Below are 26943 nucleotides of genomic sequence, written 5' to 3' on the forward strand. Positions count from 1 at the left end.
TCACGCTGAATTCCAACAATCATATTATTTTATGGATTGTATATTCATTTAAACATTTTAATAATATTTTTTCCTATACTGATAAGACATGGGGACAGTGGCCCCTTAGGATCATTTATATGGCAAATATTTTTCTCAGTTATTATTTTTTTTCTTTTGAGAGTGAGGGAGAGGGAGAGTGTGTGCATGAGCAGAGGAAGGGCAGAGAGAGAGAGGGAGAGAGAGAATCTTAGGCAGGCTGCATGCCCAGAGCCCCACATGGGGCTTGATCTCACAACCTTGAGATCATGACCTGAGCTGGAATCAAGAGTCAGATGCTCAACCGACTGAGCCACCCAAGTGTCTCTCGGTGTTGTTTTTTCTTAATTTTGGTTATTGTGCTTTCAGGTGTACAGAAGATTAAAAGTTTTATTAGCCAACTATATCAGGCTTTAAAAAAATGATTTGTTTCATGCTAAGCTCTGTGCCACCACAAGCTTCTAATAATACTAATCCACAGTGTTTTGTATATCACTCATGATTTTATTTTTTTGTACTTCATTTTCTCCCACTTTGGAGAGTGGTATGATATAGGGCTATAACTTTTTTTCCTTCCAATTCCTTAGCAAATTGTTCCATCTTTGTTTACAAAGATATAATCTATCCTCTCTCTTCTCATTGCACTTGCAGCCTCAATTCTTCTCACATACCTTTGGATCTCTTCATAGATTTTTCTCCTTTGATTATTCTAGAGCCACATTTGCTTGTTTAGTGATTGTGGCTTTTAAAATGAGTTTTCACATCTGCTAAGGTAAGAACCTATCATTGCTCTTCATTTTCAAAATGTCTTTGGCTGATTTTACCCATTTTATTCTACTAGAGGTACATTTGATTCATTTTATCACTATCCTCCCCCAGACAACAACAACAACAACAACAACAACAACAAAAATACATGGTAATTTTAATTGGAATTATATCAGTGTGATAGTTGTATTTGTGGAAGATGGACATATTTTTTTCAATACTAAATCATTCAGTTTCCTTGCTCAGGATGTAATATTATCTTCCTATTACTCAAAGCTTCTTTCTGTGTTTGGTAAAGTGTTTTTGTTTTGTTATGGGGGTGGGGGTGAATGGGTGATGGGCGCTGAGGGGGGCACTTGACGGGATGAGCACTGGGTGTTATTCTGTATGTTGGCAAATTAAACACCAATAAAAAATAAATTTATTATTAAAAAAAACCTGAAAAAAAATAAACACCTGTAAATGCACTGGCCACCCAATCCCAAACATTCACAATAATTTATATATGCTGATGTGCTTCCATCCTTTGGACTTCGGTAAAATTTATTATTTTACTTAAATGCTCCACATTTTTTTTTCTTCTTAAACTGTAGGTTTGATATTTTTTGTTTGATTGTGAATAAGATTGTTCTTGTTGCTTTAAGACCTATTGCAATGGCTGGTTACATATTTATATTGTTATTGATCTTACTGAATTTTCCCTCGAGCCATATATATATGATATACTAATGATATATATATATATCCTATATATATATGAGATTCTCTTGAGTCTGTAAGGGAAGCCATATTTACTCTCAAAACATTTTATTTAAAAGTAATTTCAAACTTGCAGCAAAACTGAAAGAAGTACTCATAGAGTTGCCACTAAAATTCACCAGTTATTAATATCTTGTCATATTTCCATTGTCTCTTTTCTCCTCTCCTCTATAACTGTATCTATCTGTACACACAGATAGATATACACGCACATGTATATTTCTGTGGCTACTGCTAAACGGTTTTGCCAAACAGTTTAAAACAAAGATGTAGACTTCATAAATTCTAGCCAGGGCTTAGCAAACTCTTTTCCGTAAAGGTCCAGATAGTTAATATATTAGGTTTTTTCAGCCCCGCTGCCTCTGTCACAACTACTCAATCAGCTGCACAGAAGCAGCTGCAGATAATATGTGAGCAAATGAGTGTGGCTGCCTTTTAATAAGACTTTATTTTTAAAAGACTTTATTTGACAAAGAAAGAGAGAGAGAGCACGAGCGAGGGGGGAATGTTAGGGGGAGAGGGAGAAGCAGATGCTTAACCAACTGAGCCACCCAGGTGCCCCCAGAAGACTTTAATAGACAGAGGACAGATCTGGCCTGGGAGCCTAACTTTGGCGACTCCTGACTAAACCCTGTGCACTTCAGTGTGCATCTCCCAGGACCGTGGACCTTTCCCTGTGGAGCCACAACAATCGTTATCACACCTGTTGAACAATGATTCCATAATCGTCTTAAAATCCAATCAATCCATAGCGGAGAGATGTTTTAGTTTATATTGTTGGAATTTGCATAGGATTATGTAAGTCTGCTGGAGAGGACAAGCAATACTTTTATGTATCTCTAAGAGCAAGAATCACCTGTTCTAATCCCTGGCCTCCCTCCTCTGCAGGGGTGAGCTGAGTCCCAGATGCTGGGAAGGTGGCTCCGTGGAACTGGTGTCCTGGGGCTCAATTCATGAGGAGATTACAGAGGGGTTTTCTGGTTGATGACCTCCTTGAGAACCTCAGTGAGACAGAGATGATAAATTGTGGGGTGCTCTGCGTGGGGGGTCATGGAGGACTTCGTAAAGCCACAGGGCTCACCAAGGGACCCAAATGCAGGCTTTTGGTATTATTTACAAGGAAGGCTATGGTAATGATAAGGTTGTTCTTGTTTCAAAAATGAATTTGATGAATGTGAAGGTTCAAACTTTATAATCCTGACTTGGTGCGTCTGCATTTTGAGGAGCCTCAGACATGCAGGCAGCACCTGGGAAGCCCTGGTGGGGGGTCCCTGGGGCAGTGTCTGCCAGGACCATCGGCTCAAGGACTCGGGGATGGGAAGGTCCAGGTTTATGAGCGAGGGTATTTTCCGTAAATGCACTGCCCTTGCATTGTGATGAGATGTTCATCACAGGACCTGTTTTGGCACCGAGCAGCATCTCAGAAGTTTCTGTGCTGGATTAACTATGGCTGGTGGCCAGTTCTTTGCCACTTCCCTCTGCGAGAGGTGGGTTTACTTCTCATCCCTTGCGTCTGCTGTGGCCTTGTGACCAGCTTTGATCTGTAGATGCAGTAGAAAGGACTCTAACTTTGGAGGACAGGCTATCAGAGATTTGTAGAATCTGCCCCCTTGCAGGGCTCACTTTTGGGAGCTGCCCCACCAGAGGCCCTCCAGCCTTGGTCCATCACTGTGTAAAGTAAGGGAACCCGGGCAAGCCGGGCAGAGATGCAGGGCCTGTGTGGAGGCCATTGAGGCACCAGACACGAGAGTGAAGCCTTGGTTCTCCTGGTGGATGACCCCAGTCAAGTCACTGACCTCAGAGGCAACTGTGTGGAGCAGAAGGGCCACCTGCCAGGCCCTGCCCAAATTATGAACCTGTGGAACCACAAAGCAAATAAAATGATTAGTGTTTTAAGCCAGTATGTTTTCTGGGAGTCTGTTACTCGGTAATGGGTGACGAGGACAGCTTCGCCGAAGGGTTTATGCGTTGGGTTAGAGGTTGGCTTAGGTCGTTTTTATTGGGTCTTTCAACCATGGGCACGAAGGAGCCCCTGCCGGAGTCTGGGCGTGAGCGGGGCCCACGTGTCCATGGGACACGGCCAGGAGGTGTGTGCAATGGTGACTGGTCTGCTGTGGGGAGAGAGAAGCACGTGGTGGGGGAAGCCAGACGGGAACCTGGCGGGGTGGGCAGTGGGCCCTCGGGGCTGTGGGGAGGAGGTGGCAGCCCGTGAGCATCTGGACACAGAGGAACACGGCTGAGTGCACCCCTACAAGAAGGCCCGGTGGCCACGGTGTGATGTTCTGGCCTGAAGGCCGGGAAGGGGGGACAGTGGGGAGATTTTTGCGGGGGCCGAGGGGGCAGCCAGTGCAGCCTGACCGTGGCGGGACTCAGAGGGACGGACACACAGGAGGGCAGAGACAAAATCAGCAGAGCTTGGCGCTGATTCGGAGCTGGGCCGCGAGGACCGTGGGGAGGCCGCGGGGAGGAGGGTGTGTGGCTGGGCCCGGTTGGGGGGTGGTGATCCGGTGCCTAACAGTGAGGATTCCCTTGAAGAAATGGGGGGAGGAACCCAGAATCCGTGTAAGGTTAAAGAGGGAACTTCAAACAACAAGATACAGACAGTTGGAAACCGGTTTTTAAAAACCATTCTGAAAAAAAAATTCTGTTAAACAAAACAAACCAAAACCCATTCTGTTGTGGCTGGCGCTGCTTGAATGCGTTGTGTGTGCACGTGAAGGTGTTCCTTTAGGAAGAAGTGGCAGCAGGAGGCCAGATATAATTTGCATATTTTCTTTGATTTCTTATTTTTTTAAGAGACTTTATTTATTTATTCATGAGAGACCCAGAGAGAGAGGCAGAGACACAGGCAGAGGGAGAGGCAGGCTCTGTGCGGGGAGCGTGATGTGGAACTTGAACCTGGGACCCCGGGGCCACACCCTGGGCCGGAGGCAGAGGCTCAAGCCCTGAGCCCCCCAGGCGCCCCTCCTCTGTTTTCTTACATCTTAAAGCTGCTTTGGGCTGCTCCTGCCTCCACTTGGGGCTATAGGACACTGATGATAAGACTTCTGCTCCCTGCCTTTGCCTCGGTCTCCCCCCTCCCGGTGCGCTCGACAAGAACCCGGCACTGGTGATGCGACTATGTCATCCTCTCGTTCTGCACCATTTGCTCTTCGAGGCCACTCACTCCCTTTTTGCTCTGTCCTCCCTGAAGCTGGGCCCTTGCTGACACCCGCACCACCATAGAAACCGCCCCATAATAGGGTTATGAGCGGTGGGCACATCTTCCACTTTCCTGAGGTTTCTATGAGAGCGTGGCAGACGTGACCTGAGCTTCTCCTGCACGAGGCAACCCGGCGAGGCTTACCCTTCCCCTCCCAACGATCAGCACAAGCCCCGTCTCACCCTCGTTTGTGCGTCCGTTCGCTCACTGCCCTGGTCAGCGTCTATGCAGCACCTGCTGCCTGCTAGGCCCCGAGCTGGGGCTGTCACCGGGGGAATGAGTGACCCAGGTGTGGCCCTGCCCTTGCAGAGCACGTCACCTCAAGAAGCAGGACGCATCTTCGGGCCCCAGGAGCAGCTGCAGGGGCTCAGGGCAGCCCTCCTGCCTCCGGGACGCGCCACGTTGGCGCGGACTGTTCTGAGCTTGAGACCCTGAGGGCTCGGGGGAAAGCCCTGCCCTCCTCTAACTCGCTGGAAGGGTCTGACCGAGGGATCGCTTCCAGAATGGGGATTACTAATGGGGATCAGTTTTAGCTGCGGGACCTCCGTGTGGCGGGCAGACGTCTTCTTACCAGGCCTCTGCTCTTCTCTTTATGCCCCTGCGGACTGCATCCCTTTCTTTTGAAATCCCAGGCCCCCACCCCCTTGTCCTGAGTTCGGGATGGCACATCCCGTGTTTGGCCTGCCGGGCTTCCCCATCCATGTGTCTGTCTTGTATGTAGACGCTGCTATGGCTGACTTTCTTTCTTTCTTTTTTTTTTTTTTTTTTAAGATTTTATTTATTTATTCATGAGAGACACAGAGAGAGAGAGAGAGAGATTGAGGCAGAGACCCAGGCAGAGGGAGAAGCAGGCACCACGCAGGGAGCCCGACGCGGGACTCGATCCCGGGTCTCCAGGACCACACCCTGGGCCCCAGGCGGTGCTAAACTGCTGAGCCACCCGGCCTGACTTTCTCCCGTGAATCTGTCTCCTGTCACTTGGAGTCCTTGTCCAGCGAGCAGAACCCTTGAAGGGGACAGGGAGTCCTGCTCCCCGACACTACCAAAATGACCGGGCCTTCCAGAAAAGCCTGTGTCTCTGGGTGAGGGGCCCGGGCGTCGGGGTCCGTGGGGTAAGCTGCTTATCAGGAAAGGGGCAAGAGGCGGGCGGCCGAGGGCTGGGGGTGTGTGGGGGGGCGCGGCTCCCTAAGGTAGGAGCAGGGGGCGCTGGTCTGTCGGCCTCTGGGCCGCTCTGCCCCAGCGGCTGCCCTTTGGGTGGACTTTCCATCAGGGCTGTGGAGGGGCCAGCGGCTTCTGAGACGTTCTTCTGGCGATGTCAGCCGCGGGGGGCGGGAAGCTGTGCTCTTTATCTGGAGCTGTGAAATGTTCCCCTGCGGCCTCCCCTGTCCCCGTGAGAAGCTTGTCCTGGTCACTTGGAAGTGGCCGGTTGCTTCCCCCCGAGGTGGAGGTGGAGGCAGGTGTCTGGCCCCCAGTGTGCCGTTCGCTCTGCGTGAAGGGGCCTGAGTGAGCAGCGGCTCTGCCATTTATCGATTTATTCATTTGTGGGTGGTTCCTGCCCCCCCCCCTCCAATTCACTGAGCTACAACTTCCAAAGAAAAATCGTACATATTTAAGATGTGCAATGTTTTCGTATACGCACACGTTGCGAAATGATGGCCATAATCAAGACAATCAGCACATCCGTCACCTTACCTGGTGACCTTCTCTGTGTGTGGCAGGAACACTGAAGATCTACTGTCCTAGCAGACTTCAAGTATACAGCAGGGATGGTATGAACTGTAGGCACCATGCGGTAAATCCAGAGGGTACTCATCCTGCATGACTGAAACTTTGTCCCCATTTGCCGAACACAACCTGAGTGTCTGCTGAGCATTGAGTGGATAAGTAAAATCTGACATATAGACATTCTGTGTATCCATCTAATCTGTATATAATGGAACGTTATTCAGTCTTTTTAAAAAAATATTTTATTTATTTATTTATTCGTGAGAGACACAGAGAGAGAGAGGCAGAGACACAGGCAGAGGGAGAAGCAGGCTCCATGCAGGGAACCCGATGTGGGACTCGATCCTGGGTCTCCAGGATCACACCCTGGGCTGAAGGCGGTGCTAAACCACTGAGCCACCAGGGCTGCCCCTTTGCTCCAGTTTTTGTTCCCGTTTCGCATCCATTGTCAACTCCCAGCTCTAGCATTTGCTACCCGAGTCCATCTCCCTCCTGACCCCACGTCCCCTCCACCTGCCACTCCTGCCTCTGCTTCTCTCTGCAGAATATGTCCCTAAAGGGCCATCTGAGGTCATCTCCACTTGCTCCCCCCCACTGCCGGATGGCTGCCTCTCCACTCCACCAGGGCCACTCTCTCATCACATCCTGAGGCCATGACCTGCCTGCCGTCCCTTGTCACTTCTCTGTCCTTATCTTCCGTGATGTCTTGGGGCCTGCAGCTCAGTTTACTGCTCCCTTTTACTTGAAACGTTCTCTTTCTTGGCTTCCCCAACAGACCTCACCCTTTCTGTGTTTTTCGCTGAGAAGGCCTTCCTTCTCAGCCTCCTTTCCTGGCTCCAGCTCTTCCTCTCAACTTTTCAATGGTGCAGTGGCTCGAGATGCTCTGGTTGTTCTCTCTCTCATTGTTATTGTTGAAGTATAATCGACCTACAGCGTTGTATTAGGTTCAGGTGTGCAACATCGTGATTGCACAATTCTCTGCATTACGCAGTGCGCACCTTGGTAAGTGGAGTCACCATCTGTCCCCCTACAACATTATTACCAGTTTATTGACTATATTCCCTGCGCTGTACTTTCAGCTCCGTACCTCATTTTTGGTTGTTTTCTCTTGATCTGCATGCTTTCTCGGTGAAGATAGCACTAGGTCCCGTGGCTGAGAAACATCTTCCCCATGCAGATGACTCCTGAGCTGGAATCTTCAGCAGATCTCCCCCGTAAGCCCTAGACTCCCGCATCCCGCGGCTAATAGCAGGCCTCCGGGATGTTGGATGGTATCTCGAACTCATCAACATATAGTTTTGACTTCTCCTCTTCCAACCACAGTGGATGACTCTATACTCAAATAGGCCAAGGCCATTTGCAGTGCTGGGCCCGTGGTGCTTGTGGTTTTCTCTGCCTGGAAATTTCATGTCCCCGATAACTCACTTATGGGCTCCTTCTCTACTGTTTGTCAGATCCCATATCCCCTTCTGAGAGGACTCCTGGTCACACGGCCTAAGGTAGCCTCCTAAATTCTTCCAGTTGTTTACCCTGTTTTAATTCTCTGCACGCTGTTTGTTTTCTGGTATTTCCTGATTTTTATTTGTCTGGTGTGTCTCACCCCCGGAAGGCAAGCGCCAGGAGGGGCCTGTGTGTGTCTTGGCCACTGCTGTGTCCCCAGAGCCCGACACAGGCCTGAGCCTCTGGGTGCTCTGCGAGTATTTGGTGAGTGACCTCGTGAAGCCACACAGCTTCTTTTGTCCTCATGCCCAACTCTTGAGAGGGATTCATTAGGAAGTGGGAATTTTGCCGATTTTTCAAGACTAAAAATTGATTGCTGAATTAAAAGAAAATCCTTAATCTATACTGTTTCAGAAGAAACAGAAAACTTTGTCCTTTTTTATCAAATGAGCGATTAACATCTCAGTTACCCACCGCCCCCCAACCCCACACTCTTGTCGATCCATTTAAATGGTAGCAAAGGACTGAAAACCTTGTAAAGCACAAGGAGATAGAAAATGAGAAGAGAGAACAGATAACATGAGAACAAGGGGGTAGTGGAAGGGGAGGTGGACGGGGGGTGGGGGTGACTGGGTGACGGGCACTGAGGGGGCACTTGACGGGATGAGCACTGGTTGTTACACTATACGTTGGCAAACCAAAGTCCAATTAAACATGTACAAAAAAAAAAAGAAATTGAAAGAAACAACAACAAAAAGAGAACAGATAAGAAAATGTTTGCCAAAGTTTGGAGGGTGGAAGACAGAGTGGTGAGAGTGGGGGGTTTGGGGGGGCACCTGCGGGAAGAGGGTAGTTCACTCTGGATTCCTCGTGGGCTCAGGACCAGAGGCATCAGGGCCTGTGAAGAGGGGATCTCAGGTTGGTGACCAGTATCTCTGTGGGATGGCTGGGCCCTCATGTCCCCTTCTCCATCCATTTCTTCTAGGCCTCCCTCCCTCTGAGCAGGAGGAGATGGGGAGAAGCAGAGGCTCAGAGCTCAGTGTGTCAGGCCGAGCGGAGAGAGTGGGCGAGGGGCGGGTGAGAAGCAGGAGGATTAAGGACAGGTCTTACTTTTAGCAGCGAGGACCTGCAGCCGGGGGTTGCCTCTGGGATGTCAAGGGCCAGCCAATATTTTTGCAGGGTGTCTTCATTTATAAAAAATTATCAGTTTGAGCCACAGGAAATCAGCCTGTTATCTCTTTTCTGGTGACGCAATCTCATGATCAGGCGATAAACATATGGTGCTGCCCGGCAGGGTTCATCTCCTTGCTAGCCCCCCTGCTGGAACCATGGCCTAGCCATTCAGCTCCAGGATGATTCCAGAAATATGAACTTCTGGGGCCATGTGGTTAACCCCTTTCATGAAGGAGACAGTCAGAGAGCACCCTGAGGAGGAGAAACAAGAGACTAGGGCTCATGCAGGACCTACTCTGGACTTAGGATGGTACCCTACCCGGATACCTCTGCTGCCACTGCCAACCCCGGGAGGACTCTTTGTGGCCATTCCTGGAGGACACCTGATGGGGATGTTTGCAGAGAAGGCATCTCAAAGCATGGTGTTCCCGTGAAGTGTGGGGCACAAGCCAGGGGTTCTGCTTGCTAGGGTCTTGGGGCTGTCCTGTCTGCAGCCTGCCTCCCCAACAGACAGGTGGTTTGCTGGTGCTCAGACTTCACCCAGGTGGGATGGAGGAGAAGACCCATATAGTCTCAGACAAAGGGCCTCTAGATACTTCCACTTGAGTGTTCCTCGGTGAAATGGCTGATCCCTCATCCAGTCATCCTAGAGTGAAGCCCACCTCCCTAGGAAGTCCTGTCTACACCCTTGAGTCTTCAGATAGTTATTTTCTCTCTTGAATACGGACAGCCAGGAAACATCAGACATCTGAGGAAAGCCTCCAACATCAGTAAGAGGCACCACAAAAAACCATATTTTAAAGAAAACAAAAAGCAAAAAACGGAGGACGTAGATCTAAATCAGAATATAGGGAGGAGGAAAGCTCTAAAATTCTAAGCAATGAAACGTCACACTCTTGAAACCAGGTCAGGGTGCGATGAAGCAAAAAGGAACAACCAGAGATAAGGAGGAAGGCTTGGGAATGACAAATGCAATGCTGAAAAACAAAACAAAACATAGCAACGGATTTAGACAATAAAATCAGTGAAATCAACCAGGAAATAGAACAGGAGAGAGAAAATAAGAGAGGAGTGATAAACCTCCTAGAGGATCAAGTCAAGGAGTCCAGCATTTGACAAACAGGAATTCTAGAAAGAAAAACAACGAGAGGAGAAAAAATTGTCCAAGAAATTGTAAGCCAAGGTGTATTAGACTGGAAAGATCCGACACTTCAGGCGGAAAGCTCCCTGAGTGCCTAGTACAATCCATGAAAGAAAATCCCCGCCACGGCACACCATTTAACAATGTTCAGAACACACGCGATAAAGAGAAAAATTAATGTCTCATGCAGGAGGTTGAGAATCTGAATGGCAGCATTGGGTGCTGGGAAGTCACGTCTTCCAAACTGTGCTTTAGGAAAGTGATTTTTAATTAAATTCTATGCTCTGCTAAATTGGCAGCTGTATATGAGGGCAGCAGATAGACGTTTTCAGACAAGACTCAGAGAGTGTCTCTCTGTGCGTCTGTACCTGAAAAGTCCTGCAAGTTATGCTGCTGCAGAATGACAAAGTGACCAAAACCCACCCCCCAAAACCCCAAACCAAACCAAACCAAACCAACCAACCAACAAAAACATGGAACAGGGAAACAAGGGCTTCAACTCAGGGAGGGCTGAGAAATGAGTGCCCCGTGGACGGATGGACAGGAGACCCGGGTAGCAACCAGCTGAGATGGCGGGAAGAAGGAAGGCTGGCATCTGGGGACAGCGGCGACCCTGGAAAAAAGATAACTGCTGTTGAGCTGCTGTAATATGAAGCACAGAGAAATTTTACTACTGATCGTAGAGAAGTTTGGGAAAATTCAATATTCAACTTCAAAATAAAACAATTGCGAACTCAGGAAGGAAAAAGCCATCGTACTACCCTATTTTACCGAATTTAAGACGCCATATGAGTTAAGCGCTTGCTTGTGAATCATTATTTTAGAAATAAAATCCCATTGCCTATTAAAAAAGGAACTTGTAAGTTGTGAGAGACACCCACGTTTCGGAGGTTATGTTAGGAAGTTACAAAACGTACTTCTTATAATTGGTGAACACAGCCCCCTGACCTGGCTTTGTGGTGAGCCATCGTCACCCTGGTCATTGATCTCACCACACATTGTGACGTTGACATCATAAGGATGAGGAGAGGAAACATCTGGGCGTGTACCTGTGCGGGAGACAGGTAAATAGGAAATCCGTACCCAAAAAAGAAAGGTGATAGTTGAATGTCTAGAATCGATCAATTGAAAAATTAGCTGCATGATTCAGGCCAAAGATGTCACCACCGAAGGAGCAACTAAGATCACTGAGCACGTGGCCTCCGGGCACCGGGTGAGGGTGGCGTAGGTTGGGGTGAAGCAGTTTAGAAAAATTGCTGGTTTTGAAAACGAGCCTTTGGCATGTATTTTTTATTTATTATTATTTTTTTGAGCCTTTGGCATTTTATGCACGTTTGACATGTGCCGGTTACTTTGTGAACAAAGGTAGACGAACACACACACACACACACACACACACACACACACACACACACGACAGCCTCCTTGGAGCCTGAAAGTGGAGATGTGGGAACCCCGAACCTGCTTGTCCTTGAAATACCTTATGCAGACACAAGGCTAAGACATGATCATAACCTGCCTCATTGGCCTCCAGGACGAAAGGTACCCGGCCCTCTCCCTCCCAGGGGGCAAGTGTGGCCAAGGATGGCCCAGCGTCCGCTTGTCTTTGCAGAAAGCTTTAGAATCTACAGATTGCTCCACATATAGATATATTTTTAAGATTTATTTCTTTATTTTAGGGTGGGAAGGGCAGAGGGAGAGGGTGAGAATCCCAAGCAGATGCCCCACCACCCAGTGGGGAGCCCAACACAGGGCCCGGTCTTGCCACCCTGAGATCATGACCTGAGCTGAGACCAAGAGCCAGCAGCTTAAGCCTCTGAGCCACCCCTGTGCCCCGATCCGTGAGTCGACCTGCTCGGTCCTAGCTGCAGCCCTGGCTAGGCCTGACTGCGGCCCTTCCACGGGCGGCCCCCGTGCCCGCCACCCCGCCGCCCACCCACAAAGGTGCTTCTCTCTCCCCACCTCATGGCGTTTGTCCCCGTGGTATTTTAGAGGAAAGAGGAAGAGGAGAGGAAGCGAGGGGAAGAGCAGATTCGCCTCCAGGAGGAGCAGAGGGCCAAGGAGCTCTACTGGACCCTGAAGCAGGCCCAGCTGCAGAGCGGCACCAGTGAGCACGAGGAGCGCGAGTGGGAGGAACAGCGTGAGTAGAGCAGCCCGCCTCCCCCCTGCCCTCGCCCCCCATCCACCTGCTGGCGTCACCCCTTCACCCATCCAGCTGCCAAGCCTCCCCCCAGGATGGCCTGCCTGGGGCCCTGCTAGGCTCCTCCATCCAGGGCCTCCAGGCCTACAGAGGAGATTCTTCCTTCCTTCCTTCCTTCCTTCCTTCCTTCCTTCCTTCCTTCCTTCCTTCCCTCCCTCCCTCCCTCCCTCCCTCCCTCCCTCCCTCCCTCCCTCCCTCCTTCCTTCCTTCCTTCCTTCCTTCCTTCCTTCCTTCCTTCCTTCCTTCCTTCCTTCCTTCCTTCCTCCTTCCTTCCTTCCCTCCCTCCCTCCCTCCCTCCCTCCCTCCCTCCTTCCTTCTTCCTTCCTTCCTTCCTTCCTTCCTTCCTTCCTTCCTTCCTTCCTTCCTTCCTTCCTTCCTTCCCAGGTTATTTATTCATTCATTTGAGAGAGCGAGCGAGCATGAGCTGGGGGAGAAGCAGGTGGAGAGGGAGAGGCAGGCTCCCTGCCAAGCAAAGAGCCCAACGTGGGGCTCGACCCCAGGACCCCCTGGATCATGACCTGCGCTGAAGGTAGACGCTTAAGCGCCTGAGCCACCCAGATGCCCCAAGAGGACATTTCTTACACTAAAACAGAAAACCCTGTATTTACTGAGTTACCAATACTCTGCTGGCTTGGTGCTAAGCCCTGGGCACCCAGAAATGGGGCATCATGGTGCGTGTGTTGGAGGAGCTCACGGGCCAGGTGGGAGACAGCCACGCGGGCTGCTACTGGCTTTGAGGGAGACAGGGCCTCGCACTGTCGGAGCACAGAGAGGCCATCCCCATGGGCTTCCAGGGCACAGCATTACGAAGGGAAGCGTGGTGGGCTCTCAGGAACAAGTGAGGCCAAGAGGCAGGACAGGGAGAGGGTGTTTGAGACAGAGGCCCCGGCAGCGTGAGGGCTTGGTGACAGGAGGTGGTGTGCTTAGGGAGGTGGCGATGGGTGGGGCTGGCTCCAAAGCTTGGAGAGCGTAGGGGGAGAAAAGGTAGACGGGAAAGGGGAAAGTGGAAGCAAGATCTGAAGGGTGGGGTTTCCACGTGTGCTCGGGGTTCATTTGAATCAGATATGGTAACACCTGGATCCTATGGATAATGTGAAAATGATGACCTGGCCCCAAGAAATTTTTACCCCCCCCTCCCCCCCAGGAGCAGGGCATGCACCGTACGGGGCTCCACGGGGAAGCATCAGGGCAGTCAGGAGGCAGAGGGAGCTGGAGGCAGTGCGGGCAGGAGCCTTTCTCATGGTGTGCCTGGGACCGGTGAGGCCAGGCAAGGTGAGCAGGTTTAGGATTGGCTGGTTTGAATAATGCCTGCAGGCTCTGGGGCACAGGGGAGGGGGGGTGTCTCCAGTGGCCTGGAGCCCAGCCCTGGTGTGCACCAGAGAGCAAGAGCTAGAGAGAGAGGGAAGGATTGGAATATTTTGGATTGGCTGGCTTGCACATGAATGGGTGGTGAGTCTTTTAGTATCTTTAGCAATCGGCCAACCCTGGGAGGGCCAGGCTCTCTGGGCTCAGCAAAGCCCCCGAGGTCAAAACATCAAAACATAGAGAAAATAAGAAGGCATGGTTCACGCAGGTGGGCAGTGGGAGACCCGTAAAGGTGGGCTTGGGGGGTGAGAGAGGAGGAGGCGCCGAGAGGTGATGGGAGCCAGGGCCGCAGGACGGGGAGTGCAGATGCCGGGTGACTTCTACTCACCCACCCTCTGGTCCTCAGCCTTTCTCAACCATGTGCCAGACTTAAAAAAAATTGGAAATGAAATTAATATGACATAAAATCCACCCTTTTAAAATGTACAGCGTAGTGGCTTATAGGATACTCACCACATTGCAACCATCACCACTACTAGTTCCAGAGATTTCCTTGCCACAAAGAGAAGTTCTAGACCCATTGATCATTTCTTCTCCCGCCATGCCTCTGCAAGCCATTAATCTAATTCCTGTCCCTATGGATTTGCCCATAATGGATATTTCATATAAATAGAATCATACATTATATAGCCTTCCATTTAGCAATGCTTTCAAGGTCCATCCGCATTGTAGCGTGTATCAGGCTTTCACTCCTTTTTACGGCTGAATAAAATTCTAATGTAGGCATGTGCCACCATTTCTGTTTATCCATTCATTAGTTAATGGACCTTTGGGTTGTTTCCCCTTTTGGGCTATTATGAATAATGTTCATCTGAGCATTGTTTTCTTTTTTTTTTTTTCCTTTGGTGGTTCTTGAATGTGTATTTTTTACTGAAAAAAATCATTCATAAATTAACAGAAATGTACAAACACCTGAGTAAATACTCAGGTAATGGCATTTACTAAGTTTTTGTAAATAGGATTTTTTTTTAGAGTTTTTAAAACATCTTTAGATTTCAGTGCAGAAATGTGCCCCTGGAACCTCTTAAAACATAAGAGCAAGCTCAAAAAACGTGGTGATGGACGGGAGCTAGCTCCGTTCAACACTGTCATCAATAGTACTGGACACAATCAGGACAGGTAGCTATTGTTCAGCGATTGATGTCTGTGGTAGAGGAACCCCAACAAAAGAGTCCCTGTAATGTGAGCACTGGTGTGTTTTTGTGTGAACATATAACTGTCAGTTCTCTTGGGTATATAACTAGGAGTGGAATTTCTAGGTCATATGGTAACTCATGTTTAACTGTTGAGCAGCTGCCATATTGTCTTCCAGAGCAACTGTACCATTTTACATCTCTACAGACAATATATGAGGGCTCCAGTTTCTTCCCATTCTTGCCAATGCTTGGTGTCTTTTGTCTTTTGATTATAGACATCCTAACAGGGCTGAGAGGTTGTCTTGTTGTGGTTTTGATTTGCATTGCCCTGGTGATTAATGATGTTGAGCCCTTTTTCACGTACCTATTGGCCATCCGTACATATTTTTGAAAAAAATATCTATATGGGTCTTTTGCCCATTTTTAAATTAGGCTATTTGTTTCTGGCTATTGAGTTGTATGGATTCCTGTATATTTTGGACATTAACCCCGTAGTGGATATATGGTTTACAAATATTTCTCCTATTCCACAGGTTGCCTTTTCATTTTGTTGATGATTTCCTTTGCTGTGCAGAAGATTTTTAATTTGACGTAATCCCACCTGTTAACTTTTGGTTTTGGTGTCATATCCAAAAAAAAACATCGCCAAGGCCAACGTTCAAGGAGCTTTTTTCCTATGTGTTTTTTTTTTTTTCAGGTGTTTTACAGTTTCAGGTCTTAAATTTAAGTATGTAATCCATTTTGAGTTGATTTTTGTATTTGCTAGGAGATAAGGGTCCAATTTCATTCTTTTGCATGTGGCTATCTAGTTTTCCCAGCACCATTTATTGGAGAGATTATCTTTCCCCATTGTGTATTCTTGGCGCCTTTGCTGAAGATTAGTTGACTGTATATTTCTGAGCTCTATATTCTTTTCCATTGGTCTATGTGTCTGTTTTTATGCCAGTACCATCCAGTTTTGGCTATTATAGCTTTGTAATATGGTTTGAAATCAGGAAGTGAGATGCTTCTAACTTTGTTCTTCTTACTCAAGATTCCTTTAGCTATTCAGAATCTTTTGAGGGTCAATACAAATTTTAGGATTGTTATTTTTTTTATTTCTGTGAAAAATACCATTGGAATTTTAATAGAGATTGCATTGAATCTTTGAGTAGTATGTATATTTTAATAATACGAATTCTTCTAATCTGTGTACTGGATCTCTGCCAAAAGGCTGAGAAGTGATAAACCCTTCTAATCTATGAATGCAGGATATCTTTCCCTTTATTTGTGTCTTCTTTAATTTTATTTTTATCCATGTCTTAGAGTTTTTAGTGTCCTGTCTTTCTCCTCCTTGGTTAAATTTATTGATTTATAAATTTATTTATAAATTTATAATTTTTTATATTTTTATAAATAAATAAATTTATTTATAAATTTATAATAATTATAAATAAATAAATTTAGAATAATAGAAATTTAATAGAATAAATTTTATTCTATTTCTGTATTTTATTCTTTTTTTTCCTTTCCAAGTTTTTATTTAAATTCCAGTTAGTTAACATACAGTGTAATATTAGTTTCAGGTGTAGAATTTAGTGATTCATCACTTACGTACAATACCCGATGCTCATCAAAAGTGCCCTTGCTAATGCCCCTCACCTTGCTCAGCTGCTCAGTCTCTTCATTTGTAAAATGGGGGTAATCATGTTGAGTGGAGGTGTGTTGGGAGGATAAAGTGAGAGGGACGAAATGTCACCTAACCTGATGCTATTGTGAATGGGGTTGTTGTACCAATTTCTGTTTTTGGATATTCGTCATTACTGCATAGAAATACAACTGATGTTTGTATGTTGATTTTGTATTTGTTGAATTTATTTATTCTAACAATTTCGGGGTGAAATATTTAGGGTTATCTGTATGTAGGATCATGCCACCTACAAACAGATGATTTTACTTCTTCCTTTCTGATTTGGATGCCTTTTACTATTTTTTTTCTTGCTTAATTATTCTGGTTAGGACTTCCAGTATCATAGTGAATAAAAGTGGTGACAGTGCACTTTCTTATCTTGCTCCTGCTCTTAGAGCAAAAGCTTTCAACCTTACACTGTTGTGTGTGATGTTGGCTATGGGATTGTCATATATGGCTCTATTATGAGGTACATTCTTTCTATACCTGACTTGTTGAGAGCATTTATCATGAAAAGATGCTGATTTTTGTCAAATGCTTTATTTCCATCTATTGAGAGGATCATATGATTTTTCTTCTTCTTTTTGTTAATGTGGCATATCATCATTCCTGATTTGTGGTGCTGAGCCATTCTGGCATCCCAGGAACCGATCCCACGTGATCATGGTGTATATAGAGCATTTGGAGAGGCCCCGTGGAGGAAATGGCATTTGGTTTGGGAAAACTGGGGAGGCAAAGAAGGCGGGAAAAGCATCACAGCAGAAGGAGCAGCACTGAGCAAAAGCCAGGGCATCGTGGGTGCAGGACATGGCACATGTCTCCATGTGGGCTGCAGCCTGAGGTTCACGGTGAACAATGATGAAAATGAGGCTAGACAGGTAAGATGGACAAGAGCTAAAGGAGAATTCATTCCTTTGAATTCAGAATGGAAGAAGAGATGGGGGAAAAAAAGGCAAGACAAAGGTTTATACTGAAAAAATAGTGAACGATTACAAAGCGAAGTCACTTGCAGCCACTCTAGTGTGGAGGAAGAGCACTGGACTGGGAGTCCTGCCCTAGCTCTGCCACTGGCTCGTGTGACCATGAGCAAACTCTTGCCCAGCTGCTCAGTCTCTTCATTTGTAAAACGGGGCTAATCGTGTTGAGTCGAGGTGTGTTGGGAAGATAAAGTGAGAGGGACGAAATATCACTCAGGAGTGTTCCTCCTTTTGTAGTGACAAGATGAGGCGGGCTGGGTTGGTGTTTTGTTAGGGATGCAGACTGGAGATCAACGGGCCCAGGTGCTGCCTGACTGCTCCTGACTGTTCTGCGTGGCACCGGACAGTGGAAAAGCCTCCAAAAGGACAGAGAAAAAGTCGTAATGCAGGCCCCGTGGTTTTCGTTCCTCATCTTATGCTTTCTTAAAGACGATGAGCTAAATGCTGGAGGCTGTCATTTAAAACCAGCAAAGCCATTCTGCACTCAGTTAATTTAATATGAAAAATTATAGTGGGCCATTAATCTACTGGGAGCGCCAGTTTTTGATAAAACACCTAAATTAAATTTTCTGAGTTAGGGGAAAGAAGGGCATTGTTTCCTTTAGTATCACCCGACTGCAGAGTTGGTTGTTCAGTTCAAATAGTGGAGCAGGCTCTGGCCTCTGAGCAGCTCTGCATATACCAGGCATGAATCCACTTAATTATTTCTCAACTGTGAACTCGCAGGAGTGCGGAGTTAGAGCATGTCTGGTGGCCCGGAGATTTGGAGAAGAGCCAGCATGACTTGGTAAATGAGACTATTTCCAAATATTGGAACTGTGTTCTTATTAACCACCCCCTTCCTCCCTGAGCTCTGCTGCGGCCCCTCATCCTGGGCTCTGCTCGTCTCATGCTTGGCCGCCTGGTTGGAGCTGAGGGAGAAAAATGCGTGCTCAGGCCCAGGATGGAGTCCGGTTGTGTCGGTTCCGTTCTCTCCGTTCACAGAGAGAGAGTGTCCTGGAGTCTGGGCTGTGCTTGGATGGTTCTACGCTGCCGTGTGCTGGGTAATGGGGCTCGCCGGACGCCGTGGGCCTAGAGACGGTGGGGGGCGGGGGGCAGAGCGGAGTGTGGGCCGGAGGGGGCCTCACTAAGGCAGGGCCCGGTCTGTGCACCCGTGGCCCGGGAAAGGCTGCGGTTTCTCTTTGGACAAAACCAGTCCCAGCTGGCTGTGCCCCAAGCCACGTACTTCTGGCTTTATAACTCAGAGTAAGGCCAGCCGGAGCCCCCACGTGCTCGATTCCTATCCTGCTCCGGGGTCCCTCTCCTCTTGAATTGCTCAAGAATCTCTGGGGGCTTTCCTGTTGTGCCAAAGCAGAGTCACTCCTGGGCTCACACTGGGAGGGGAGTCGGTCCCGGGCTCACACCTAGAGGGGAGTCGGTCCCGGGCTCACACTGGGAGGCGGGTCTGTCCCGGGCTCACCCTGGTCTTAAGGAACTTGTGAGGTCGCTCCCAGGGCCCCAGGGGGCACCGATCGCAGCCCTGGGCAGCTGCTAGCAGGACATGGGTGGCGGCAACCTTCAAGGCCTCGGAGTCCCCAGGGAGGGAGCGCCCCGTCCCTTGGCCTGGGTGTAGCTGTGGGTGAGCCTCCCTCCCCGCAGGCTCCTTTTGGGGTCATCGGGCCCCAGCACACTGCTCCCGCACGTATCCCTTGGTACCTGGGCTGCCCCTGTCCTTCCCCGGCGAGGGAGACTCCCCATTTCACGAGGTTTTCATTTTCCCCATTTGTGGGATGAGAGCCCCTGAGCCTCCCCAGCCCATCCCCAGCCCCTGCCCTGCACAACCCCCACCTCCACCTGGTACCCCCCAACCCAGGGGCAACAACAAGGTGTGATACTGAACCAACTCCTACTTCCGAGGCCCTTCTGGGCAGCACCTCGTTGACCTCGTTTGCACGCAGCCCTACGAGGCCCCCACTTTACAGATGAGGAGATGAAGCGTAGATTCGAGTTGTCCAAGGTCACGTGGAGCAGACAACGGAGCAGAAGCCAACACGAGGGCCCACATACACAGTTTAAATCATTCTGGGTGCTTTTTCATCTTTAAAATATAAAATACACCCAATATAAATCCAATATAAAATACATAATGATCCACTAGTTTTTAGGGACGTATCATTCACCCGAGGGGACACTACAAATGGCTGCTGCTCTGAAGCACTTGGTTTCTCTGTGGAAGTCACTGGATCATCTGAATTCTGTGAAGCACCGAGTCTTTTCTGTCTGGGCTGAGGTGGGAAGGGCCCAAGGAACCATGGGCAAGTCATCTAGAGGGCTACGTCATGACTAGCAGCGGCTAACGGTCTTCCAGAACCTCACGTCCACTGCACCTTTCCTCCTGGGATCCCGGGGGCACTTCTACCTCAACGCACCCAAAACCCAATCTCCCCCCACCTGCCCTGGCCGGCTTGATCACCTGGCTGTCAAGGGCAGAAGCTTGGCCGCCAGTCTGGTGTCTCCATTTTGCTCACTGTTGATCCCCAAACGTACCCAGTTGTGAGGATCCTACTTCCTTAACATTCTTTGGGTTCACAGCCTTCCACCCCATCGTCCTGGTACCGTGTGAACTTGACGCCATGGCTCTTTCCCTGCCTTTCTGTTTTCCAAGCCTTCGTTCTCGTTCCAATTGGATTCATTCCCAACGCGGCAGCCAACCCAATCTTTGGGGAGTGGAAACAGCACCCTCATTCTCCTGCTAAAAAAATACTTCGGTGGCTTCCAATCACCTGTTGGTAAAGCATTAAAATTAATTGGCCAGTATTTATTGGTCTCCTACAAGGCCTTTTCTGTTTCTACATCCTCACTTCTTGCCCAGTGCGTATGGGAGCCTCCCTCTGGCCAAGCTGACGTATTCCAGGAGGGATGCCTGGGTTCCCTCTCGCTCCTGGGCCTCTGCCGCTGAGCTTCTTGCTCTGCCCAGAACACCCCCTCCTCGGGCTCTGTTGGTTGAGTCCCACGGGTCCACCAGGCATCAGCCTAGCTGTCCTTTTCCACCACAGCTCCGTGGTTTGCTGCGTGGCTCTCCCGCTCGACGGCAAGCTCTCCGAGGGCAGGACTATGCCTCGCTCGTTGCTCCTCGCATCACCTGGCAGCCAGCTGTTATGCTGACCTTGTGAAAATTCAAAAAAAGGGCACTGCACTCCCTGCATCTGCCAGGAAGTTGCTCCATGCCCACCCATCTATGCTGATCCTGCAGAGACCGCACCCCCTGGAGGTGTGCAATGTACAGCCTTGGTCCTGTGTGGCACAGAGTGGACGCAAAGTGGCTCCGAAGCATACGGGTGCTGAACAGATGTGCACGCCCTGGCCGACTGTGTTCAAGTGATAAGAACCCTGCCTCGTGCAGCGACTGGCCTGGCTGTGTTTCTGGAACTATGTAACCTGCTTGCCCATTCAGCCGGGAGGAATAGCAACCTCTGCTGTTTCTCTTCAATGTTCGAGAGCTGAGCAGGAGCCTTGAGCACAGATGAGGCCCTGATCCCAGACCAGTCTGGCAGTTTTGGTGGCCCTTGGGTAAAAGATGGTGCTCTCTCTACTTTTCCGTGGAGGGCCAGGTAAGGCCCAGAGACATGAAAACTTGTCCCAGTTTAGACAGACAGACAGTTGGAGGTAAAGCCAAGCAAGCGCCCAGCTCTCTCCACACCCCTGAGCCCGCCGAGGCTGAGGTTTCCAGGTCTGATATGGGAGAGGTTGGACTCCCAAACCTGTGGGACTCCTGCTTTCTTCCTGAGCAGGAGGGTTCGAGGCTGGGCAGTGCTGGAGGGTGGTGTCTCAGTTCTGGGGTGTTGGCCCTCCCCCCCACCAGGCAGGTGTGGGCACATCCCTGGGGTGGGGATCAGAGCTGGAAGGGACCGTCCTCCTTGTCTGCATGTGAGAGAACGGAGGGCCGAGGATGCCATTGGGTAGACGTCTAGCGGACGGTGACATTTCGCTGTGCTCTGGCTTCTTTTTTTTTTCAAGATTTATTTATTTATTAGAGAGAGAGAGAGAGTGAGCGTGAACAGGGGGAGGGAGAGGGAAGGCATCTCAGGCCGACTTCCCGTTGGGTGCAGAGCCCGGCACAGGGCTTGATCCCACATCCCTGAGATCACGACCTGAGCTGAAGTCAAGAGTCGGACACCCAGCTGCCTGGGCCACCCAGGTCCTCTGGATTCTTAATCCTCAGCCCAGAATGGTACAGAATGTCCATCTGAGAAAAAACTGTAGTGAGATACACAACTTAAAATTTACCAATTTGCCAGTTTTTTTTTTTTAATTTTTATTTATTTATGATAGTCACAGAGAGAGAGAGAGGCACAGAGACACAGGCAGAGGGAGAAGCAGGCTCCATGCACCGGGAGCCCGACGTGGGATTCGATCCCGGGTCTCCAGGATCGCGCCCTGGGCCAAAGGCAGGCGCCAAACCGCTGCGCCACCCAGGGATCCCGCAATTTGCCAGTTTTTAAGTCTGCGGTTTGGTGGCATCGAGTACGTTGGTGGTGTTGTGCTACCATCACTGCCCCCCATTTCCAGGACTTTTTCATCTTTCCAAACTGAAACTCTGCCCCATTGAACAGAAAACCCCCATTCCACCCTGTCCCCAGCCCCTGGAAGCCACCATTGTACTTCGTGTCTTTATTGTGAGTACCATGCATGGAGTATCAGCGGAATCGTACGGTGTCTGTGTCTGGCTTACTCACTTAGCACAATGTCTTAAAGATCCACCCACATTGGGACATTGAGGTGGCTCAGCAGTTGAGCATCTGCCTTCCACCCAGCATGTGATCCCAAGGTCCTGGGGTTGAGTCCCGCATCAGGCTCCCCGCATGGAGCCTGCTTCTCCCTCTGCCTGTGTCTCTGCCTCTCTTCATGTCCCTCATGAATAAATAAATAAAATCTTTAAAAATGAAAAAAAGATTCATCCATGTTGTAGTAGGAATCAGAATCCCCTTCCTTTTTTTTTTTTTTTTAAAGATTTTATTTATTTGAGAGAGAGAGAGAACACACAAGTGAGAACCCGGGTGGGGAGAGCAGCAGAGGAAGAGGGGGGAGCAGATGCCCCCTGGGCAGGGAGCCCAACATGGGACTTGACCCTCGGACCCTGAGATCATGACCTGAACCGAAGGCAGATGGATGCTTAACCGACAGAACCACCCAGGTGCCCCAGAATCCCCTTCTTTTTTTAGGGCTGGATAATATCCCACCGGGTGTGTTTAGCATACTTGGTTTACCTGGGTGTCCTTTGATGGACATGTGGGTCGTTCGCACCTTTAGGCTATTGTGAATCACGCTTCTGTGCATATGGCTGTACAGGAATGTGCCGTGGCCCCGCTTTCAGCCCTCTGGGGGTGTATCTCCAGCAGAGGACTTGCTGGCTTGCATGGCAATGGTATGTTTGATTTTTCTGGAACTGCTCTCCCATTTTGCACAGCAGCTGCTCCGTGGTCCGTGCCCACCAACGATGCACAGGGGTTCCACTTTCTCCCTACTCTTCCTGACACGTGTTTTCTATTTTTTCTGATTAAACGAGTCAAAAAGAAAATATATATATATAGGCATCCCCCTGGGTGTGGTGTGGAGTGTGACTGCGGGCGGCCCCCCAAGGGCTGTCTTGGGTCAGCCTCGCTCCTGCAGCCGGCAGTGCCTTCCTGCAGGCTCCGCGCTCCTCCTGTCAGCGGGAGGAAGGAGGCTCTGGATCCCACTCCTGAAGTGGGGGTGGCTGTGCTCGCCCCTGTCGTGGGTGCCGTGCGGGCTTGCAGGGTGTTGTCTGGGCCCGAGGGCAGCTGTGGGAGGAGGGTGATTGGGCGCCGGGCCTGCCCAGGTGCGGGGTCCACTCAGAGCATCTGACACTTGCTGGCTCGGGTGCTAGGAGGTGGCTGCTCCTAATGGGGCTTCTTACACGAGTTTTGGCTGTTTTCACTGGATCAGAAGGAAAAAAAGAGAAAACAACCCACGAATTCTGGCTGAGGTTTTCCGTGGCAGATTCACGGGCTGGAGTCTGAATCCATTCCTGATTCTGTGAATCCAATCCTTTTAGGATCTCGCAGCACAGTGTGGGGGGCGCCTGTGTGCGCCAACCAGAGCCAGGGCTGCACCGGCTCCTCCAGGGCTCACCGAGAGGACGATGTTGGGGAGCCCTCAGCGGGGACCCGATGCCGTGCGCAGTGGCTTGGCTCCTCGCACCGCCGGCGCTCTCGATCCCCACGGGGACTCCACGCTGTAGGGGCTGCTGTTCTCTACATTTCTCTTAGGAGGAGACGCAGGCCCAGGGTGATGAAGTGACATGTCCGGTGTCACGCAGCGGGGACGTGGAGCCGGGATCTGAATCCAGGCGGCCCGGCTCCAGACTCAGGCATCGGGAGCTCAGAAGAAAGGACCGAAGTCGCAGGCCTGATGGCCTCGGACCCCGCACGTGCAGCACGCTTCATAGTTTATAGTGTTCTGGCGTTTCATTTACGCTCCGTGACAGCTCCGTGAGGCGGGCATCTGTGTCATTCCCGGCTTGACAGAGCTGGAGCCTGAGGCCCAGAGGGGACTCAGAGGGACTTGCCCGGGGAAGCTGGATGGGGCGACGCAGGCCCAGGCGGGAAAGGGACCCGGCAGGCACCGCGGGGGAAGCAGGATGGCACGTCCTCAAAGCTTAGACCCCCCTAGGGTCGGGCACCCACCTTCTAGGTATCCCCGAGGGGCAGGAGAGCTCGGAGAGGCCCGCACTCGTGGGTTCACAGCGGCCGAGGTACGGAAACCAGCCCGCTGTCAGCGGACGAGTGGCTGGAGAGCACACGTGCGCGCACACACACGCCAGCACGCGCACATGGTGAAATATTGTTAGGCCGCGGGAAGGAAAGAGACCTTGCCACCTGCGCCGACCTGGCGGGCGATGTGCCGCGTGAGCTTATGAGCCAGAGGAAGGCCAATGCGGCGTGACACCCTGCCCGGATGGCGGGGTCCAGGCACTGGCTGGGGGGGTGGCGGGGGGGGGGGGACACGCTGGCCGAGGTGCACGGACCCGCTGGGAAGCAGGGGCTCCGGAGCGACGGCAGTCGTGCTGACCGACTGCAGGGCCCGGCAGACACGTCGAGGTGCTCGGAGCCTTGATCTAACCGTTCTGGCCCCAGGGACGTGCCGGAGGTGTTGGCTAAGGCTCTGGGGCCGTCGTTACGATACATAAATGTGTCAAATGAACACGCTCAATACCTTAAACTCACACAATGTCATGTACCGACTATGCCTCGGAAACAAACCCTGTAAGGAGAGCGGGGACGGCAGTAGAGCGGTCAGGACGCTTCCTGAGGGCTGGGGCGTGGGGGATGGGGGGGGGGCCCTTCACCCTGTGTGCGAGGCTCCCGAGGACGAGCATGGCCGGATCCGGGCTGGCCTTCAGGAGGCTGGGTTGAGTGTCTGTGGGTCGGGAGGCTCGGGGCTTCACCTGGTCGAGCCCCCAAAGCCCGTCTTCCCAGTTTGCCTATGACTTCTTTCTGCAACCTGTCACAAAGCGGGGGGGCGGTCGCTGTCCTTCAGTAAGCTCTCAGGGGTCGCTGGCTGTCGTGGGGCCCCAGCTTCTGTGTTTAGTGTGCTGGCTGGTGGCCCAGGGGGGATCCCGGCCTCGTCTGCCTCTCCCATGGCGACGCGAGGCAGGCCTTGCCCTGTTCTCAGATCCACAACGTGCCGATGAACCAGCTGGGCCCCGGATACCTAGGTTCCTCCCTGGGATGGCTTCTGTCTCTGGAGAACTCCTACTGACCTTTCCAGATGCTTCCTCTCCTGTGATGGCTGTTGGCTCCCTCACCAAAGACGAGAGCTGCGACGCCCTAAACCCTAACAATACTTTATCTGTCCCAGATTCCATGGTGTTAGAGACATTTGTCTTCTTTTCCCAGGTAGCCTCGGAGCACCTTGAAGGGAAGGTCTTTGTCACATCTGCACCCAGCTCAGGCTTAAATACCTATAATCGGGCCTGGTCATCCAAGAACGGGTACCGCCTGGTGACTGACACATACGTACGAAGGGATATAGCAATGACCAGAGCAGACGATGGCCCCCACCGGCCCTGGGATGGGGTGCAGGGGGGTGTTGCTCAGCCTACTGGATCATCTGCACGTGACCTCCATTCCATAAACCTTTCTGAGCTTTATGACTTCACACTGCCTGCCTCAGAGCTGGGGAGATGTTCTATCATGTTTCAAGAAAAGGGCTTTGACAACGTGAGAGGGAGAAGTGCTTTCTTTCAGGACCAGGCTGTTTACCTTGTACCCTCCAGACACCGACAGAGCACAGTCCTCCCGTGTGGGTAGGTGGTAGGTGTTTGTTACGCACGAGTGGAACGGAGGTGCAGGAGGACTAGACCGTGGGTAAGAGTTTGCTCCCAGAGGGGAAGGCGACCCGCCTGGGCGCCGCACGCAATCAGCAGTCGTGCGCAATTAGAACACGCCCGGCTCCGAGAGTTCTCTACAAAAAGAATCTGATGTTAGGAGCAGATAGGGGCCTGCACAGGACGCAATCAGACTACGAAAGAACTGCTTTTGATTCCAGACCTGGCCTCCAGCAGGCTGCGTTCCTTCTCTTGGTGTTTCCCCAGTTCTAGGACGCCCTTTTGAGTTTCAGAAGCAGCAACCACACAGATGTCTTTCCGAGGCCACTTGGCTGAGACAGGGCCCTGCCTTGGGCGGGATGGAAAAATCTGGAAGGCCGGAGAGAGGGGCATCTGGAGTTTGTGATCTGGGAGTGAGGAGCTGCCAAAGGATCCTCTCTCTCCAACACACTCAGGCATCAGCTGTCAAGGTCACCGCAGCCCAGAAAAAGGGCGCGGGGCCCAGGACACCACTGTTTTCCAACAGCGTGCCCGGTGATGGCAGGAAGGATGGCTGCTGGCTCGGCCCGGCCACCGACCCAGCTGGGCAAGTTACCGTCCTTCCTTGGGCCTCAGATTCCACATGAGCCACATGAGGAGGTCGGACTGGCCGGTCTTAAATGCCCTTTTGGCTTTTTGCAGGAAGGAGCAGGGGCTCTGGTGTCAGGCACACCTGGTTTTCAAATGAAGGAGGCTTGAGAGGTGGAGAGGCAGGTTGCAGGGGGTGGTGGGAGCCGCTTGGGTTCTAGAGCCAGCCTCGCTCGGGTTCTCACCCTGGCTCTGCCCCTCGTTGGCTGTTTATTTTGGGGCAAGTTATGTCCCCTTCTGGAGGCCGGGTTTCTGATGTAGAAACAGTGACGGGCCCTCCGCCCTCGGTGGTTGGGGGAAGCGTCTGTAATGAGATATCGCAGGGGAAGCATGGAACGAGGGCTTGGCAGGGACAGAGCCTCCACCCAGTGAGGGGGATGGCAGTGGAGTCTGGAGAGGCCGATCCCCTCACCAGGT

General features: G+C 50.7%; 1 protein-coding gene across 2 annotated transcripts in view; it reads left to right on the forward strand.

Annotated features, from left to right (window-relative positions):
• SH2D4B (SH2 domain containing 4B) overlaps positions 1 to 26943 on the forward strand; it is an 83885-nt gene that overhangs the window by 27365 nt on the left and 29577 nt on the right. For both annotated transcript variants that reach the window (XM_025435046.3, XM_049109086.1), the window contains exon 4: positions 12219 to 12366. In XM_025435046.3, coding sequence (XP_025290831.1) covers positions 12219 to 12366 — 148 coding nt within the window. The remainder of the gene's footprint in view (positions 1 to 12218; positions 12367 to 26943) is intronic.

This window comes from Canis lupus, chromosome 4 (genome assembly GCF_003254725.2).
Source record: "Canis lupus dingo isolate Sandy chromosome 4, ASM325472v2, whole genome shotgun sequence".
In the NCBI taxonomy this organism is placed as follows: domain Eukaryota; kingdom Metazoa; phylum Chordata; class Mammalia; order Carnivora; family Canidae; genus Canis; species Canis lupus.